This window comes from Epinephelus lanceolatus, chromosome 17, assembly GCF_041903045.1.
Source record: "Epinephelus lanceolatus isolate andai-2023 chromosome 17, ASM4190304v1, whole genome shotgun sequence".
Lineage (NCBI taxonomy): Eukaryota > Metazoa > Chordata > Actinopteri > Perciformes > Serranidae > Epinephelus > Epinephelus lanceolatus.
In genome coordinates this window covers 27,488,970-27,510,277 of record NC_135750.1, presented here as the reverse complement: position 1 = coordinate 27,510,277, position 21,308 = coordinate 27,488,970, and the positions used below count along the sequence as shown (strand labels likewise).

At 42.1% G+C, this 21,308-nt stretch overlaps 2 protein-coding genes across 4 annotated transcripts in view; one reads left to right on the top strand and one right to left on the bottom strand.

Annotated features, from left to right (window-relative positions):
- The window catches only part of macrod2 (mono-ADP ribosylhydrolase 2), a 473,134-nt gene that overhangs the window by 86,323 nt on the left and 365,503 nt on the right, over positions 1–21,308 (top strand). The gene's annotated exons all lie outside the window — the stretch shown is intronic.
- On the bottom strand, positions 4,555–20,113 carry flrt3 (fibronectin leucine rich transmembrane 3). Its single transcript, XM_033612902.2, has 3 exons — positions 19,832–20,113; positions 13,626–14,338; positions 4,555–12,579 (listed from the first exon to the last, which is right to left on the bottom strand). Exon 3 carries the CDS (start codon positions 12,535–12,537, stop codon positions 10,585–10,587), a length of 1,953 nt encoding a protein of 650 aa, XP_033468793.1. The 5' UTR covers positions 12,538–12,579; positions 13,626–14,338; positions 19,832–20,113; the 3' UTR covers positions 4,555–10,584.

Genomic DNA, 21,308 nt, shown 5'->3' with positions numbered 1-21,308 from the left:
CTTTAAAGAAAATATAAAGTATGTTCTCTAGATCGTAAACATTATCAAAGCAACACAACCCAGGGTGTGAAAGGATCATGTGCTGCTACAACATTTTCTACTTAAAAATGATGCATTCTTCAATACTGCAGTGTTTCCCCTTTCAGTGCTTCCTCTAGGATTTTTTTCAGCAGCGGGGATGGCGGCCGACCTGGTGCTCCAGTGATGATGTCACTTTCAAGATCCCGCGAATAACGTTAATTCCAATAGGAGTAGGGATGCACCGAAATGAAAATTTGTGGCCGAAGCCGAATAATATTAAACGCTTGGCCGAATACCGAGTACCGAATACCGAATGCCGTTGTTTAGTTTTTCATTAGTTTTTGCAGATGAACCCCCTCCAGATTAGTGTTGTCACGGTACCAAAATTGGGACCCACTGTACGATACCAGTGAAAGTATCACGGTTCTGAGTAGTATCACGATACCACAGCAAAAATGAGGCAGATTTGCCTTTTGTCATTTATAAAAAGATAAGTCACTTTTCTATGATACATCACTGATATTTCAATGGAATAAATTACTTATTGACTTATTCATACCTCAAAAATGGCATCAATAAGTGATTAACATAGCGGGGATTGAAATTAAATAAATAAATAAAATAAAAATCAACCAGCCACCTTCCTCCCCTCACAGTCCCTTCATAAGTAAAGAACAGTCCCTAAAGTGTGGTGAGGTTTGTGGGCCGTTACCTGCCACAAAGAGAGAAATGTGAACGGCTTGTTTCTCCTCTGATACGCCACATACTGTGTGCCGCCATGGCTCGGCGTTCAGGTACCTTTGGGCAGTCATGACAACAAGTTATTCACCTGGAGCCGGACTTCTCCGTCGCCAGTAAGCCGTTATCATGCGCCACCATATTTGACAGGAATACGTATTCCTGTCCGTGTCTGTTTGATTGCGTTATCAAACCACGCCGCTATTATTAGGCCTTGCTTTTCACTTATTCCACCGAATACCGAATGTGTGTTTTTTTGCAATATTCGGCCGAATACATTCGGTGCATCCCTAAATAGGAGCCTTCCCCGACTCCCCCCTCCCTCACCACTGCTCTCCTCACTACACTGGCTGCTGCGCTGTGCAAGCGCACAGAGCGGTGGTGGTGCAACTCTGCTTGCGTGCCGCTGCTGCTAAATGAATGTAGTGGAAACACTGCCTTTTAATACTCAACACCTTAATGCTACACCTCTGTGAAACATTTTGATAGCTTGCTTGTTAGCAGCTGAAAAACACACACACATTGAAATAACTTGAAAAGAAAGAGAGATACATCCTAATGATAAATCTAACAGTAGAACTCAATTCCTATATTCTTTTAATCATTTGTAGGGAACAAGAAAAAAAATCTGGCTTTATGAGAAGTGTTTACGCTTATATAACACAACATATAGCTTATACTGTGGATGAATGTAGGGCGGGGTGATAAAACAAAAATTAAATATCATAGTCAATCAATCAATCAATTTTATTTATAAAGCCCAATATCACAAATCACAATTTGCCTCACAGGGCCTTACAGCATACGACATCCCTCTGTCCTTATGACCCTCGCAGCGGATAAGGAAAAACTCCCCAAAAAAACCCCTTTAACGGGGGAAAAAAAAACGGTAGAAACCATAGTATATTTGTGCAATGAGATTTTTCATAAATAATCATCAGTAATGTGGATATAATGAGGGAAATAAGAGAATAGCTAAATCAGTCTGGTGAGTTCAGAGTATTACATCACTTCCCTGTAACGTAGGCTTTAAAACCAGGAAAAGACGACACTTACGATATTGGGATATCCAAAATCTATGATGATATCTGGTCATATATCACAATATTTATATTGTATCAATTTATTGCCAAGCCCTAATTGCAAACCAGACATTATTGATTTATCTGTTAAATATTTTTTGATTAATTAACTGAAACATTTTAGTGACCAAGGCGACGTCCTTAAATTGCTTGAAGGGGCCAAACCCCAAAGATATATTTTTTTTTGATGATAAAAACGGGAGAAAAGCAGCAAATCTTCACATTTCAGATGATGGAACAGAGAAATATTTGACCTTTTGCTTGATAAATGACTTAAATTATTAATCCATTTTCAAAAATCTTGACTAATCATTGCAGCACTGCATTAAGACTTCAGTACACTGGTCACAACAAAGGGATTAGTAAGCATCCCAAGAAATAAGTAGAAAGTTAGATATGGTAGCATTGCCAGATGTTAGTTTAAGCTGCGTGAGTGTCATGGTGTCCATAGTCACACACATCAGCATGTTAACTTGAGCAGGTTTTAAGCAGCAGCAAGCTTAGGATTACAGTGGCTTAGATCCTTTGACCTCTCCCTCCCACCAGGCCAGAGTACGACTCGATTGAAATAGATTCAGCAGACTTTTATTCAAAAACAAAAGAATTTCTCCTCATCCTTCCTCTCTGACCCCCCGCCCTTTCCTTCCTTTTGGATTCTCAAATTCCTTTAAATGAAAAATGATTCTCTCTTTCTTGGTATTTTGTACAACAGACGGCCCCATTTTGCTCCCCCACCCCCCTCCTCAATGGGGCGGAAATGAGTTGTGGGAGCAGATTCCTCTCACACAGAGATCTCAGTAATCGTGTGGCTGCGTGTCACCAGCACACCACAGTGACAGCAGCTTTTAATTAATCCCACATCCCAGCACCCTGCCCTGCCCATTGGTGGCTTCTCCCCCAAACTTTTTCCCTCTTAACTTTTTTTCCCCTGTGTGTTTGACTGTGTGTGTTTGGATGGTGCGGTGGGGGGGAGGTTTCTCTAACTGCAGTCTCTCAACCCGCTGCAGCGTTGTGTGCGTAACTTGTATCGTTACAGGATGACACCGCTGTCACTTTTCCACACTTCTGAAAGCGGGAGACAGCCCACTAACTGTGTTCACGTGTTTAAACTCTCTGATGTCAGCTCCACTAACTCTGTCTCCAAGAGTTTGGTAACTGTGCCTGAAACTATGTGAGTACACCAAGTCCACATGAAATGTTAATAACCCTTTGTAGTAGTTTGCCTACACTGGGTCAGGGGATGTTTCCCCTTTGCTGCACAGCAGTGATCTTATGTCAAGGTGCTTGAGGACAGTGAAATAATGATGCCTTGAAGTGTCTGCATTCTCCTTCTGGTGCCTAGATGAATGGTGACAGGTTGTATTTACAATCCTAAAAGATGCTGACACTGCTAAATTCTACACCTCTTGGAGAAGTACCAAAACATTGCTACCCTTGAGCAAATGTCTATGTGTTAGTCCCCGGCTGAGGTGTGGAGGAGCTGCTGTCTGAGTGAATGAGGGGCATGATGAACTTCTCTGCAGAGATGGACTGAGTTCTCGCCTGAAGGTCAGCCTGTCAAAAGGGTAGTATCAGACCTGCTGAGGTAGAGTTCTGCCCTGCTCAGTCTTCATCCCCGAAACATCTCGGGAGGAGAAAGTCAGGCATGTGAGCGCAAGAATCGAAGTCTCAGCACGTAATTGATATAATTTATATTGACCTTCTTGCTACATAAATGTTATTTAGTAGACTTGGTTAAGACAGTGGTGTTTGATGGTCAGCATGGAACGCTTCCTGTCATTACTGATTAGCAGATTATGCAAGGTTGCTGTGTTTTCAGTGTTTTCCCTCTGAAAGTGAACAAGACAGCTGCAGATGAACACTGCAGATACAAACCTTGGCTTGCTGTCCAGTATGACTTGGCTGTAACAAGCATTAGGTTAGCAAAGTGGACTAAACTTGCATGCGATTAGGCTGTCAACATCTGAAAATAATGAGCTGCAGACAGATGCACATTGGCATGCAAATACTGTACTGACATTTAAAGCTGGCTTAACATAAATGAGAGAAGAGAATGGATCGAAGAGGAGCTTTGGCCTCCTGCTGCAGATCTACTGGGGGGGTAATGGACAAGTTGGACCCCTCAGAACCTTTAGGAATGAAATAATTATTCCCCTGCATCAGACTTCATAGACAAATGGGACTGAGGGTCGATTAAGTTCTAAGGGGGATGTGGTGTTGATCTCATAAAGGGCATCAGGAGATGTATGGCCTCTTACTAGATCATTTAAACCACTTAATGGAGGACTGGAATTAATGGCTGCCATAGAGCAGAGTCAATTATATGGATATTTTCATAACATATTGTGTATAATTCATAGTGTAATGGCACGGACACCAATCAGCCCCTCTGCTTTTGTTTTGGTTATAGCCTGTTTTAAATGAGGTTATTGACTGAATTTTGGAGGGTACAAAATAAGTTGCTGTCTTCATACAGTGATATAGATGCGTTGTCATTGTCTGCCATTGTGGGGTGGCACAATCTTGATGGCGGTGGCTCTTGTTAATTTGCATTAATGTCAGATAATTTAGAGTTGCGATGGATGTATGTGCACGCCTTGTGCTCTCAGGCAAAAAATTGGATTCATTAAGAAGACGGAGGAGATGGTTAGGTTTTTTGGCCCTGTGGTTTCAGGTCACTGAGTAATGTGAAGAGATGGAGAGGGTCTTGGCCTGGAGGATGAGGAGGGGCTGGTCAGAGATAGAGTGGAGGGGACAATACCCCCACACAAGAGCACATCACTCACGCTGACGTGTCTCTCACCGGACACACTGTTTTTCGCCCCCTCCGCTCTTTTACAGCCAGAACAGACTGTGCTTGTAACTGGGAGAGACAAAGTCACATGACAGCCTTGGGACAACCAAGCAGGGAGGTGATGGCTTTAGGTTATTCTGCTTGCATGCATATCAATCAGTGTGATTGTCTGTTTGTGTTAATTAGATGTGTGAACAATGTGCAGAGGTTCAGATGAAAAGGCAAGCAGTCACATCTACTATAACAATCATAATTACACATAGACAATGTGCACTCACTCATGCAGACGTTTGCATTGGGTTAGCATGAGCGTCTCATTGTCACATGTAATCATGAATGAGTGATGAGGATGACTTGAATATCAAAAACATCCTGTCCCTTTTGTTCAGGGCTCAGACTATCAGGTCCCACCTCCTCTAGTTCACTGCAAATGTACAGGAAAAGTCATATGACAGTCACAAGTCTATTTGACCCTTTGAGGATCCCTCCCCAATCTGCAGTCCCATCAAAGACACTCATTAGTGTGTATGTCTGTGACCACAGCTATATATCCACAAGCATGTTTGCATTACAGCACATCTGAATAATAAATGTAATCTGATCAAGATGTGAATCAACCATACACACTGTGCCAGAGGATAAACGAAAAATCAAGTACCTCACATCGCAGCATCAGCAGTCACAGTTTCTTTCCTTTTTTATCCCTTTGACACATGAACACACACACAGTATATGCAGATTTTACACACTGGCAAAAGTGCAGACGTTGTGGGAGGCCCTGAGCCTTGGTTTGGCTTCTGACCTCACCACCATTCCGCAAAAGGCCATTAAATCTGTCTGTTTGATGTGCAAGCTGTGTGCAGCATGATGTGAGGGAACAGCAAGCGCGCCTTTTATTTTTGTTGTGAATTTGTGGTTGCTTTTGGCATACAAGTCCATGTGTTGATGAGGCACACGTTTTATTTTTTCTTTTACAAGAGTTCAAAAACAAGGGGCTCTTATTCTGTGGGAAATTCTTTTTAGAACAAAATGGTCTATATGTTTCTACTTTTTCTGTGCATTATGACCATTAAGCAGTATGTGAACAGAGGACTCCCTAAAACATTGTATTTCACCATGATGGGTGTGTATTTGCAGGATGCAGCATTGCACACTTTATATAATACACTGTGTGCACTTTTGTCAGAATGCAAAATCCTGATTTATCTAGGTTTGATGAAAATGAGAAGTAGGACTGAGTGCCAAAGTAAAGGCTAATTTAATTTCTAAAGCTTGGGAAATTAGGCAAATTGAACTGAAGAATACATAAAATATGAGATAAACGATGTGTTGCATGTCAAGTATGAAGGCATAAGGAAGATATGATTTATGTTTTCCTTTAATTTGTTTATTTGGGCTCACACCTATGTACATGGAAATTGATAGTCTGCCTTGTGAGCCTGTTTAGGCAGGGCATCAAGATACAACGTTAATACCAAAAGACAGACCCCCAATGTGAGTTGATTGTTGATGCTGGACATAATTTAGTCCATCTAAATGTCAATTTATTTTAGCACCAATTTTATATTTTCCATTATTTGTTAATGAAGGTCAGTTTGAGAAGTTTTCAGCGGTCAGGTAAAAGTCATTTGGAAATCTGCAGGGGAGTCCAGTCGTGGTTGCAGCTGTGCCAGCAGTACAAGGAGCATAAAATCTAAGTGTATCGTCATAAACTAATACACACAAAAATAAAAAGGCATCTCTTATTGAAGTTACAATGAGGCGTAAGGTTTTCTGTATGTTTATCTTATGGTTCAGTTGTCGGTTAGGTTAATAAACAACTTTTCAGGTTACAGTTTTGCTATCTTATCTAAAAAGTGCTGAGACGACCCAATACGAGCTGATGAGACTTTGCATCGGGCACCAACACTCTGTGTGACACAGGACGCTAGGCACCGCCCTCTGGTGAAATGCCAAGTTTTTAGGGAGTCCCATGTGAGTGGAGTATGTAACTTAGAGAATTCCCTAACCCTGACACATTGCTGTTGATTTGTTTTACCTTTCTGTCAAATCTGAGTAATTTCTCTTATTTTGTACAGTTTATTAAGGCACCGTAGCATAGCATGTCTAATCATGTTGATAAACCATATCAAAGGATATTGAATTGGTCCTCTCTGTATCAACTCATTGGCTTAACCTTATGCTGTGAGCCTTTGAATGATTCTGAGGGCAATTAAGCCATTAGCTTAACAGGTGGCCTTGGCTTCGTAGTGTTTTCGCCCATAATTTCTGCCGTCCCTCCTAAGAATGTCTCGTAATTGATGCCGAGGGTCTCTCCTGGGCAGAGCATCCTTGTAGTGGACAGGTTGCCTATCAGAGTCCCTGATGACTTGATATGTTTTGTGGGCACTGATATGCATCCATTTTTCATCTCTTGAGATCCTTGAACTGAGTCTGACCTTATCTCACTGACCTCTAATCAGTCATAGGGTCACACGGTCTGTGCTTTTTTTTGTCCTACTAATGGTGCTGACGGAGAAGAACCATGCCCAGCTATTGGCAACGATGAGGTCATCCAGGGGCGCTTTGATACAAGCATCTATAGGTATGCAAATGTGACCGGCTGCCTGACCAGTACATTACAATAGCCCTGGGGCAGACAGTGCAGCTGCCGCCATTAGTTTTAATCTCTGGGTTACATAAAAGACAAACATAATTAGGTGCTGTGTGTGTCACACAGAAGACAAATGCATGTGGCATCTTGTGTTGTTTAAAGACTTGTCTGACCTCAGTGAGAACATGAGAGTGATTAAGGAATAGTTTAAAAGGACGGATGGGTCAAGGGTCATGAGTGATAAGTGAGGTCACATGGGGTCGTCAGCAGTCTGGTTCATCAATTTTGCCTCATACTTAGGTCAACCAAACTGCACAAAGCTGCTCCGGTTAATGTATTATTTTCAGTGAAAGTCACAACAATAGCATGCTCCTTTCACCATTTGGCTAAACTGTAATTTATCATACAGGTGAGAAATGTGTGAGCGGCTTTCTCATTCTCAGAACTTTAAAAATGGTCAGCAGAGTTATGTCACTACACACCCACGCCAGTAATTAACTAAGTCCCAAAAGCTCAGCAATACCACATAAATGATTGCTGTTAAAGTGAAAGAAATTGCAGTGATCTCATCGATACACTATGTTTGTAGTCTTTCTGGCTCAAAACTAACACTTGAAACATTTTAAGAGGTTCTTGCAATTACTAGACATATGGACGCCCTGCTCACTTTTCCATTTCTCAACATTTGTAGAGCCACCACATTCATCGGGGAGAAGCCGATACTGTGAAACCATCTGAATTGTCTTTCTGCTAGACCAGTAATAGCAATGAGAAAACTGCACATCCTTTTGTTTATTGTAATTTACCTAAAAACAGATCATAGCATGCGATGCTATTTATTTAATATTTCTGAAGAAGGCCACCATAAAAAGTGTGAAGAATGTCATCTCAAACAAGGATGCTTTGCTCACTTCAGCGTAATAAAATAAAAATTACAGACATTCCAAGGTTTTATCTTGTAGTTTTCATATTTCTTTACCCAAATAAGATAGGACTAAGGCTGAACAGTCAAAAACCAAAAAACTGTTGACAGAGTTCATATGGGAACTATTACTATTCAGTATCTAAAAGTAGACCATCTGTTTACTTTAATTCCAAGTTAATGTGATATATATTTAGTGTAAAGGGCAGAGTTAGTGTATACTTAAGGTTTGGATGGCGTGTGCAGCTTTTAGCGGCTCCTCTTACTGTAATTAAAGCTTTCCCTGTGTTAAGAGCTTGTGGGTGTGTGAATGTGGGTATGCGATATTTTTTGTGATACACACTGAATGCTTATGTGCTTTTGTGTAGGAGTACGGTCAGTGCTCCAGTCTGGTGAGTATAATCCGAAATGCATTAACTTTATGTTAGCTTTCACAAGATGGTCTGTTGGATACATTTGTAAAATGGGCTAATAGAGTATTTTACTGCTTTTGCATGTGTACCTTTTCATGGGCCCTTGCTCGGGTGAGCTGCAACCATGTCATTAAGTGTTCTGCCTGGAGCCCAGAGCAGTGTATATATACTCTGTCCTCTGCAGGGACGGGCATCCCCATCAGGGTCTGCCTGTACCACCCTCCATATGGTGCCTCGTCATTAGTTTTCTGTTGCCCTGGTGCCTGGGAGGTTCATCAAACCCCAGAGTCCAATCTCTCCGCAGCCTATTTCTACTCTACTGTGACATTTCTCTCTCTGGCCAATCGGATAAGTCACACATGGCTTCACCACACGAAAGAACAACAGCAGCCTCAAGCAGATGTTGCTCTGCGGACTGCCCATGGAGTGGAAAACTGGGTTTCAAGAACAGTATCTCGGTTATTGTTAAACAGTTCACTGTGTCTTGGAAGGGGAGATGTGGTTTTAACGCTATCAGCTAAGACCTCCGAAGTTCAGATCATTGTTGAGGATAAAAATACAGTAGGTTATGTTTTTCATCTCCAAGCATTTTTGGATTGTGCGCTGAGACAGTAATTTGAAATATTAATGAATAAAACAGCTCCCCTGTAGCCTTGTTTTTTTTTTTTACTCCAGGGCAGTTAACATTTGTACAAAGATATAATTCTCTTGAGTAGAATAAAATAAATTGAGCAATCACAGCAAAGCATGATGGGATAATCATGATTGAACAGAACAATAAAAAGTATTTTGAGTGGGGTTTGGTGTACTCAAGGTAAGGACGAGCAAAGTTATTTTTGTCCACTTTTATTCTGTAATATGACCAATATTTTTCATATTCAAGTGTGTATGAAAAAAAGTCACTGGTTTCTTAAAAAGCTAAATACAAGAAGCATTGGATCAAGGCACATACAAGACTGGCCAAAGGGCATACAATGCACTTTGGTTTTCAATTGTTAAGAACAGTTAACTTCAAATTGTGGAAACATAATAGTGTGTTCATTTGGAAAATAATACAAAATAATACTCATAACAAGGAGTTGCTGACACTGTGGTAATTCTAATGAAAGCCAACATGTTTTGTCTTTTTGGCCTGGTGACTACAATGACGTATGGTACATGGTACTAAAGAATGCCGCCATTGTCGTTTGGCCATTGTTGGCTTGTACAAATAGAGATAGTGGGGGGTCCTCTGTGTCAGCCGGTCCAGCCTACTTGTTTTGAGGAGCAGAGAGCTCCTTAAGGTCGGTGTGCTTTATCTGCCCTGTGCTGTGGTCTACAATCCTATCAGAAACACTGGAACCCTGCTTGGGTCGCTTTGCTGTGTTTCCTCTTCTTGCAAAACAGAAATTAAAATCACACACTGAACAAAGCAGAGAAATAAAGCATGGCACCTCATCTTTAGGTATTCGTACTCCATACCTGGTGAATACTAGAACAAGACTCTTGGTCTGTGTTAGATGGAGACAGCTACTGACTGCTCACATTTTTAGAGGGCAACATGTCTGCTTTGCGAATTAGTTGATCAGCTGTGCCTTAGTTTACTTCATGTCATTTTTTTTTGCCTTTTTGTTTTTCAGACAGCCACAAAGTTAAAAGAATGACCTGTGCTTATACTACAAGGTTTTCTAAGGTCTGATTGTTCAACACAGCAATGAAAACCCACTTTCACAGTTGACAAGTCATATCTCAGTAGAACACAGAGTTTCTTTTAGTTGGTCGATAACCTTAAGCAAAGGTAATACAGTACAAATTACTACAAATTCCTAAAATATAGAATTGCAGTTAGTTACAATACCCACTGATGGTTCAGTGACGGCCTGCAACTGGAACGTTCTCCATCCTCATAAAATGTCCTTAAATATAAATTATATGGCAAATGTACAGAACATTGCTTCCTTAGTCTTATAGATCCAGTGTTTTGTAAAAGTCTTGCCACTCTGTTTATGTCACGCACTCCTCATGAATGACCATGCGCAATATCATGAATGGGAGTGGTCTGAATCTGGTATTCCACTGTCTCTGTAGCTCCTGTTGTTAATACTGTTGTCGGTGTGTGGGCTTTTGTATAAAGTCAGGCCATTAGGTGGGAAAATCGTGTGTATCACAAACTCCTCCTTGGACACAGGCAGGTGATTTATAGGTATCATTTGAAAAGATGTCTCTCGTATTTCTAGGATGGAGGTGTCCTTCTTAGTGCCAGCCTCAGCATAGTCATCCTTTCTCCGACGGCCTTTGTTGTAGGTGCAGTTCCTGGAAAAAAGTGAACCATTCCTGTGGACATACCAACACACCAGTGCCAACATGATTATTGCCAAAAGAGCCACAGCCCCTCCAATGATAGCAGCCAAAGGCAGACTGGAATTTTTGTAAGGCTCTTTCTCCTGCTCTCTGTTTAAAGTCGTAGTCGGGTTGTACGATTTGTGAGAACCAGTCTCTGTCTCGATGCAAACAGGGGTCTCATCTGACAGGTAAATGTTGCTGGTCTCCATGGGAACCATGCATATCCTATAGGAAGACTCTGGCTCCAGCGCTGTGAGCAGGTACTCCCTCCTCTCCCCTTGCACAATGGTCTCAGTGATGGAGCCAAAGGCAGGGCTGTGTCCCAGCTTTAGCCAGCTGAGCCGCAGGGCAGTCATGGGCTGCGACACCCTCCATGATATGTGTATTGCATCAGCACTACTTGACTTCACACTGATGGTGATGATCTTTCTGCCAGAAGAGGTTGTGGTGCTGTGGTAATTCTTACCGATGTCAGGCCCTTTTACTACAGGCCTTTTAGTCACAAACGAGGGCCACTGGGGCTGTGTGGGGCGTAAAGTGTTGGAGACTGTGCTTGTCTCATACGTGGGGTTGAGTTCTGATTCCGTGCAGTCAAACATGTCTGTAGTTAGGTCCTTAATTGCCATGCCTTTGACCTTATCAGGACCCTGGCACATGAAGCCACGTACATTCACCTTAGATGGCAACGACCGCAGCCAGTCACGGACCCATTTCATCTTGCAGTTGCACTGCCAGGGGTTGTTGCGTAGCAGGAGCTGTGTGAGATTGTCCAGATCTTCAAACACACCCTGTGGGAGGCTGCTCAGGTTGTTGCCAGACAGGTCCAGGCGATACAGCTGCCTAAGGAAGGCGAAAGCCCCAGGCGGGATCCGATTAATGTGATTATCTTGTAGCTGCAGCTTCTCCAAACTGTTGCCTGGCAAGTTGGCTGGGGGCATTGTCAACGAGTTCCTCACTAGCGAGAGCTCAGTCAGGTTGATCAGGTTGATGAGAGCCATCTCCCCAATCCCACGGTTATTGAGCAGGTTACCATCCAGGATTAGTCGCTTCAGGTTGATGAGATCTTGGAGCGACTGCTCTGAGATGGAGGAGATGCGGTTGTCATCAAAGCGCAGCTCCTCAATGCTCATGGGTAGGCCTAGAGGGATGGTACTTAGGTGGTTTCTGGAGAGAAAAAGCAGTCTGAGGTGGTTGCTGTCCCTGAAGGCCCCCTCCTCTATGCTGACCGCAGATACAGAGTTATCATCCAGGTGTAGTTCCTCAATGTAGGGAATCTGAGCTAAAGAGGCATGGGTAATCATCCGAACGTTGTTCTCCTGAAGGTGGAGCTCTTTCAGCCCAAGAGGAAGGTTAGTGGGGAACTCATCCAGATTGTTGCAGTAAAGGTAGATCTTCTCCACATTTGTCAGCTTGCGGAGCTCTGCAGGAATGCCTGAACTCTTGATGCGATTGTTTTGCAGAAAGAGCACTGTAGCATCCTGGGGCATACCAGTAGGGATGGAAGTCAGGCCACGGTCATTACAGTAGATGAAGGTCCCATCGCAGCGGCAGGCTGAGGGACATGAGGCGGAAGTCATCAGGGGGTTAGCAAGACCCAGCAGCAGCCCGACCCGGGTGAGGAAGAGGATAAAGGCCTTGCATTGACGCACCATCTTGAAGCTGTGTTGCCTGGCAGTCTAATCACTCAAGAGCCCCTGGGGAGAAGACACAAGGGTACATTTAATGCACAAGGCCTTTAAAGGAGAGCCAAATTCCTGTTCTCATAATTGCTGGGTGTTTGAAATGCTGCCTGCAGCACTTTCTAGATTAAACAACTGCTGAAAAAAATCAGTTTGAAATCCTTCTATTAAATTTATATGAATTGATTATTAGGATTGCCAGACAGTAAAAAAAAAAAACGTAAACTTTTTTTTCCTGCAATAAACTGTTTTCTTCAGAGCTATTTTTATATCATCTATATATTTCTAGGATTAGAGGTTCAAAAATGAACCTGCGTTAGAAAAAGAATTGTTTTTTAAGAAATGTTCCAACTTCTGAGTTTTGTGAATTGAATCTCTGTGCCTCTGCTTTTTGGCCCTGACTTGTGAAATGTAATCGCACTCCCTAGTTGTTTTACACATTTCTGTATCTCAAGGCTGCCTTTCATCGCTACAGACCACGAGAGTGAACAAAGTCAGGCTTTGTTGATGAACTGGTGTGGAACCGACATACTCTTAAGTCCTGTTAGGTCATTACCCATGCCTTTCGTCATTCAAATTCTGGGGTTTAACTGGCCTCTTACAAGGTAGGAAAGAAAAATCTCTCCTCACAGAAAAGAGGTTTGATAAAAGACTTGAGCATGTTAAGATCCAAGGACAGGGTTTTTTGAGAGATTTCTGAGGTTACAAGATGAAATTTGTGAGCTTCGTTTATCCTTGCAGCACTGGTAATGATCTTTGCTGTAATTGTGATCTGTTTAAAATGTATCTAATTAAATAAATCAGTCTCATAAAAAATAAGATATTAAATTTCACACTTTATGAACTTACGACAGGTAGCCTTGAAATTAACAAAACCGTGGTGCAAAGCAGAAGGTCTTATTTTTTCACCATTGATGTGTAGTTCCTTTTAATAACACTAATAAAGATTTATTGCTTTAATTATGCATTCCCGCCATGACCTCTCTTCCTGCACGTCTCATTAGAAATTGTGGTCTGGTCAGTGAAGTGGAAAGAAGCACAGCCATCCGTATTTGTCATACCTGATTTTATACGATGTGGTTAATCCTTCCCAGCCACCAAAAATCCAATCAAGATTTCCTCTTGAATTTTCTTTTATCCTTTCTCAAAGGAAAAGTTTGTCCGAGGGGTTTCTGGTGATATCCTGACCTGGTCAGTGTTTGTCGAGCTGATCCTTGTTTGGACGATGACCTCCTCTGTGTAGTCAGAGGCTCATGCTTTCAATGCCTTTACCATGGCAGATAAGCCTGAAGAAAAAGCATCCCCCTCTCACTGACAAAACATGCGCTCTCAGGTAATATTAAAAAATCCTAATGGGTGTTGAGCTCAACAGCCATAACTGCAAATGAGATTTTTTGGGTGTTGTATAGTGTTCCGCGTGTAGAACGGGGCAAGCTTTAGCAAAGGCTCCTTTCTGCAATCAAGCCCGACAGGCATGATGAGTTGACACAAAGCTGGTCTGAGCCATGCCAATCCCCTGTGCCACAGGTTCAATACAGGCCTGTTCACTTGTGTACTCCAGGTCTTCAGGTAACCCAGAATCCTCTGCTTTCTTGTCAAGCCTGTGTACACATTAATCCAGGGCTCTGGTCCCTTTTCCAGAAGCAGATAACCAATGTTCTCCTTTCCTCTAAGGAGCAAAACAGGGCAAGGTGCTTATCCTTCTGGGCCCAGCCTCCCTCACGAATCTGCAGCTTGACTCATACTGTGCCCTCCTCACACCTGGGATGGCGCGCTGAAAAATAACCAGAGACAAACACATTTAGTGCCCACATTCGTTCAGTACAAAACAGTGTTTCAGTTATCAGGCAACAAGAGAGTGATCTTTTAAAACTGATAAAAGACATTTATTGCACATGTTTGTGCATAACTTTCTTCTTTTAGTCCGATAGAAATATAAGAATATCACTCTGAAACCTAAAATGAACTAGATGTATTACTCAGTTTAAGAATGTGTTTGATACTGATCTCTGACCTCCCCTACATTGTCAATTCTAATTTAGAAATACCCTTTTCTCCTGGTCTATGATTTAGCTTGTTGACCTTTTAAAGCCTGTTACTCTTAAAGACCACGTTTTTTTTCTATGGTGATACAATAAAGAATGTGTATGAGTACGAAAGACAACAGTGATCTGGATCCCAACACAATGGCTAAGGGTGGAGTTCCTGTGCCCCTTCTCAGTCCAGCTCACTGCTCAGCTGAGCTTTTGGTGTTTTACAAGGGAACTAGTCCTGCGATTTATAAAAATGCAGTCTGTGCTAGTTTAGCAGCAAGGCTAGTTCAGATTCCACACATAAGAGAAAAAATAGATCCAGTTAATGCTTACTGAATTACTCGCATTGTTAAAAGGCCCCCCTGACTAATGAGGCCCATTTTATTTTTTGTATGGAGAGGAGGATGGCTGCTGCATCCATCCCTGTCACTCCCAGCTCCACTCTGTGACCTCTTACCCCAGCCCCATCCTCTATGAATGCTGTTTCTGTTTGTTAAAAATAGAATTTCCTTTGCCAAAGAAAATGTTATGTTTCCTCTTTAACGCACAATGGCTTTGTGCCTGTATATGCAACCATTCTTGTGACCTGCTGGCGGACAGTGTTTGCTGTAAAACACGTAAAGGTAAATTAGGAACAAGGGCCCAGCCATTTAACAGTTGTAGCCCATGACAAGGAGAAGATTAGGGAATTGAGAGGCTTGAAACTCGATTACAACTCCTGAGATGCTGTCTAATAATAACGGCCCCCCTTCCTTCTGTTCCATCTAAACACGGCCCCATAGTCCAGTATTACATTAGTTGTAGATTAGAGTCCGGGGAAAAAGCACCAGATGTGACCTCTACTAACTTCTGGAATAAAGGAGTCTGACAAGGGAAAAAAAGATGAAATTCAGTAATGGAGTTTTAGAAAATGGCGGGATGATAGAGGGATATGTGCTGTCTGTCTGTTGGAATGAACTTTTAATGCAGCACTTAGTCAAGCTATTTCAATTTTAAATAGCCCTTTTCACCTCATTTTGTAAAGTTCTCCATCCTCTGAATACTGTTAAGTGTTAAGTGTGTAGTCTTGATTTGAATCCTTGAATTCTTAGCATTACATAAAAGAAAGTAATTGTCTCTGCATTTCTATCTTATCGAGGGAACCCAGCAAGACCTCTCTGCACTTGGAATAATAGGATTTTAGGGATGTGTGGTGGGATGATTCTCTGCATAAATAGCCACGTATATGATGTTTGATGCCTTTATTTGGTCACTACAACTCTGTTACCTGCTGAGATCACAGAGTCTGGCTCAGTGTCCACTACGGGGGCCAAGGGACACTGGTAGTCATTTATGAGCACTGGTGTAAATATAGGTAGAAAGAGCAAAACATACTGAAGCTTAATAGGCTTCACTGTGGTTTTGTATTGTGGGTGATTTATCAGGTGTCTGCTTTAAACCAAGCACATCACACATACTTTACGAGGAGCATAGTAAGGCCTAGATGCTATGGTGTTTTTTCCCCCTTTTCTTTTTCCACACTCATCGGATTTCAGGAGAGTGGCCCCTCTCCATTGTTCGCTACAAGGCAAGCATGTGGACCTTGTAGCCTCAACAGAGGGGGTTTAGGTATTAAAACATTTTATTTAGGCAATTTAAAAATGCCTCTACTTTACACAGTCCATTTTACAAGCCTTTTCAATTGCATTTACTAATAACGTATACCCACAGAACACACAAAACCATTTTGAGTTCAATGGAGGCTGAGTTACACATTTTTAGTGATGGATGTCTTTCTCCATCGTTCTAATAATCTCCGCCGGCCAACAGGAGATTTCTCTTGCAGTCAAAGTGGCTTCTGCTTCATTTAATCTGAACTGGCAAAGTTAAATTGAGCATCCTGGTAAAATTGTGTGTGTGTATACAGCTAGTTACCTTTCAGTGGAGAGCGTGGGAGGCTCACACAAAGCTGGACACTGATAGCCATTGTGAGCTCAACACGCATAAATGCACATTAGTCTGCAATAACAGAGCCCAAGACTTTGTGCCCCCTAGTCATACACTGCACAAGAAAGGCTTTGGAAAACCTCAAATAGAAACAATTTCATGCCTGTCAGAAGTATTGCAGATTATAATGACTTTTAGTTCCGTAAAATACAGAATAATATTGCATAGGCTGCATTTAGGGGAGGAAAGAGCTGTAGAAGTAGTAATGGCTGACTGTTAAATTATTCATAAGCCCTGAAATTAATTTTGAACCACAGTAGAGCTCTCCATTGGGAAATCAATGTTGTTTGTATCTGCTGTTGATTATTTATTCTAATTCATAATATAGTTTTGAAATATGATTGATTGCACACAATATTGTTAGTGTGGGTCATATTTTGTTCTTGAAAATGTATTTTTTTGCAGTAAGGTTTGGCAAGTTCATAGGTTTCAATCAGTCAAATGATACTGGAAAACGTGATTCATTACAGTTGCGTGATCATGCACATGTATTCATTTTGGTCAGTTGAAGCTAACTTGATATGAAGGCAAAATGTAATATCCATTTGTATTTTCTTGTATTTAGATATTTTGTTTCATGATGTTCTGCTCCCAGCCGAGGTGAGTTTTTATCCATTTTCGTGTGCTATGTGAAGCCTTGTGTCTGCAACTGATTTACATATTAGTAAGTAGTATGTCAGGACACCAGGCAGCGGCCTGCTGTGGTGGCGATACACAATGGAACATTCATGGTCACATCTGAATTCACAGAGACACAGGACACGTTTAAGCCGGAGAGAAAATGGGCAAAAATCTCTGATAGTTTCACAGATTTGGTATGTGGCCTCCTGGCGCTGTCTTTAGATGGGCTGACCAGATGATACTTTTGCTGGCCCATTAAGAGCACAAGAGAGGCCTGGGACAGACGGGGGTCTCTCTTTTGTAACAGCCTGAAAGGAGAGATCTGTAGCAGCTGCAGTGGTTTTTTCCCCACATGGGGGTGGTAGGCACTGCAAGATGAAATGTGTGTGTGTGCCTGTATGTGACAAGCAAACACCAAAACACTAAATACTCATGTTAAGCTGGTCACAGGAGCCCATCTCAGCACAGGCCAGACACCTACCTACAATACAGAGATTTGTTAACCTCCCTACATGCCCATCTACAGTTTTTCCTGAGTCATAGCGCTTGCAAAGGTTTTTCCTGCAGTATTTATGCTTTGCAGCCATGTTTACACCTTCTCTTTAGTAACCAATAAAACGAACTGCCTCTTAAAGCTTGGAATAGATGGTGAAAAGAGACTGCTCAGTGTCTGAATAAATTATGAAAAGAACTGAATTGGGCCTCTGCAGAGTACAGTGTCGAATCTGAAATAATGTCTTGGTAGTTATGAAAGTCGTATTATTACTTTTCCCCCCCGAACACAGTCATTCATATTGTATGCTTTAACTTTTCTGGCAATAGAAGATTCTGTCTGTAGTGACCTGGTTAGTTGTTAATCTGCAGTGTGAATTCCCTCTGAAAGCAATTGACTGGGGACTTTTGCCTGAGGCAGTCATCAGTGAAGACAATTGGGTCTGTCCTCATGTCTGCTATTAACAGGCAATTTATTTCTTTGTCTCTGCAACACACAGAACAACAAAGAGCTACCATAGCTTGACAATTGAAGTCAAGTTTGGATTTCACTACATTAATGATTTAGTGAAATCAGGGTGTAGGCCTATAAATATACATACATATTTATATATATATGTGTATATATATATATATATATATATATATATATATATATATATATATATATATATATACACATACATGTAAGCTTGGATGACCTTATTGTCTCATGAAGATAAAAGGCTGTGTTAAATTGGATTAACAACATTCCCTGCCCTGGTGTTGCCAATAATACATCCAGCTTAAGTACAGTGCATGTTAATCGAAGGCGCCCACTTTTTTACATGGATCTAATGGGATAAATATCAGGTTTGTATGTAAAAGACATGAACCGGGCATTTGATTCATTAGACTGACACCAGAGTGTCAGTCGGCCATATGAGCAGGAGGTATTATCTTACTGTAAACCGCGTTTATTTCTGGATGCTTATTAATACGCCAGTCATAACAAAGCTGCCACAGCACACACATGTCAGAGATATGTTTTAACGCTACAGTATGTTGTGTGCGCAAAATGAGCCGCTGCTTATGTGCGAAACTTCACTGGATTTTGTGCATTTTCAGGAGACATTCATGACTGCGCCCCTCCAGCATAAAGCTCCCACAACGTATGGTGGGGTTTTTTTTAGGGGGGCGCCCGTATTATCTGCAGACATGCTTACAGTTGCACACAGCACATTTCAGTGGAGTTGGGCACGATCAGAGCTGGTCCGGGTCGTCCAGACAGTGACGCCGGAGACGCATTTAGCGGAGTTTCTCCAGCTGCCCCTTCATGTCCAACTCCGCGGGATCTGCACTGCAATTTCAGCTGCACACCGGGGTGTCTGCTCGGGCTGCGACGCCGAGACTAAATCACACAGTCCCTCTAATCCTATCAAGTTTTGCGTATTCAACACTGTTTATTCCCCTACTGGTTTAGGGGCAAATGAGAAGCTGAAATGAAATAAGGAACAGAAAGATTCCAGTGGCCCCTGTTGCTCTCCTAAGTGCTTTTTTACATGTTGTGACCAATGTACTGAGGCGGAGTGTGAATGTGATCGAGAAGCAAATTCAGCGTGTCGCAACAAGAAATGCATCTTTACAGGCAGAGGAGGAAACCGGAGGAGAAGACAGAGATGTGGTGTTTGTGGTGTGTGTGTTAGAATAAAGAGGGACGCGGCACAGGATCGAAGCAGCAAGTTGCAGGCACGAGAGGGGGCTTGAGATGACGAGATAGATGAAGATGAAGAAGAAGAAGTCCGATTTTAATCTGCCAAGCTGAGCAGAATGACTTGCAGTGCGGAGCTTAAACTAACACAGCTCTGTTTGGCTGGTTATTTAGAAGAAAAGTGCGCTCAGGATTTTTTTTCTTACTATCGCATAGCTGAAAGCCTCCCTACGTCTGTGACACATCCACATCAGAGAAACCGATTTTTTTCGCCTGGGCCGAGTGTTAAAAAAAGAAAGGTGGGGAAAAAAGAGGGCTACTAATTAAGATACAAGCAACTCCTGTGGATCCCGTATGACTTTAAATTCCTTCTGCCAGAAAGAAGATCCAAAAAGATGAAAAGGATTCATTCCCAACAGGACTGTACCAGCAAAAACGCACTTACCTCTATAATCAACCAAAAAAATTGGAAAGTAACAGGTATCCTCTTAAATTGGGTATCACAACGGGGGAAAAAATAATAATCCAATCCAGGCTATGAGGACTTAAATTCAGATCCAGAAAAAAAACTCCTGTCACTCACTCAACAAGGCTATAGAGCTATTTGGAGTTTATCTGTAGCAGCACTGCTATGTTTACTGGTGCCCCTCACACACACACACACACACACACACACAAAATCTGTAGGCTGTGCAAAGACGTAGGTGCACGGGTAGATCTCAATACAAATGTGGAGTTGTGTTTGCCTCTAGCTTCAATAGAGCACTGATGTCATCTGGAGGAGGGGCCTCTCTCTCTCTCTCTCTCTCCTCTCTCCCTCTCTCTCTCTGTCTCTCTCTCTGTTAGGGAGATGCATAGGGAAAAAAATGCAGTGTTGCATGGATACACTAGGGGGAGTGGAGGAAAGGGGAAATGCACTCACATCCTTGTCAGATGTGTGCACTTAGGAGGAGTGAATAGTCACTGGTTGGAAAGCAATGCTCACTGTCAGAAAAGGAGGGAAAGAATTGGAAATGCACAGTACGTGTCTTCACGTTGGTGAGAATTAGACAAACACAGAGCCTCTTACTTGTAGTGGTTTGTTTTAGGCCATGTGTGGCTTTGTTAGGTAAATTATCATTTGCATATTTGTTTGAGATGTGTCAGGATAATTCACGATGAGGTTTTTTTGGCATCAGGGGCTTCATTACCGATGCTGTGATTTGTCAATTATCTCTGTCGCAGGTGTTTCTTTTTATCTGGATGATGCAAATGTCTTTTCTCAAAGAGAAAAAGAAATGTTCCACAATTGTAAACCCAAATTATTTTGTCCATGCAAGTGTAAAAAAAAGTCTAATCTAAAAATCTGAAATGCTAATAAAAAACATCCCTTTTTGAAGCACTTGTGTGGACAAGTGCTAATTCCTGTGCTAATTCCTGATATATGTTCCTGTGGGTGTAGCTGCGTATGTGTTCGTATGATGAGCATATGTGTGTGCGCGCTGATATAGGATGGACATGTGAGTCACCCTGACACACCTGAACCATTCTGACTTTTGTCCCTCATACTCTCTGTTTGACCCTCTTTGGTTTCATGTTTAAATGAAGCCAAACAGTGGGTCTGCTCCCGTCTAGGCCCAAAGCAGCAGTGAGTCACCCTGTTAGTCAAAGGGTCGTACAGCAGAGCTGACCCAGCCAACACTCTCTGCTGCCCTGCGTCATCTCCAGTGTCTCCCCCTCCGGCTACCAGACAAGACAGACACCACAACCTGGTGCATTGAGCTGCAATGGAGCAGCTCTGTTTATCTGTTGTTGAATATCAGCTTCCTGCTGGTGTCAGTGGGTCAATGATCAGATCTGTGTGCAGCTGTCTATGTCATGCAGAGACTCCTCCCTTACATGTCATTCACTAAATACTACTTTTTGTTAATTAACTCAAACCT

Bases quoted from the DNA above. Each gene is read 5' to 3' on its own strand.
- flrt3 (XM_033612902.2), bottom strand. From the start codon at position 12,537: ATGGTGCGTCAATGCAAGGCCTTTATCCTCTTCCTCACCCGGGTCGGG.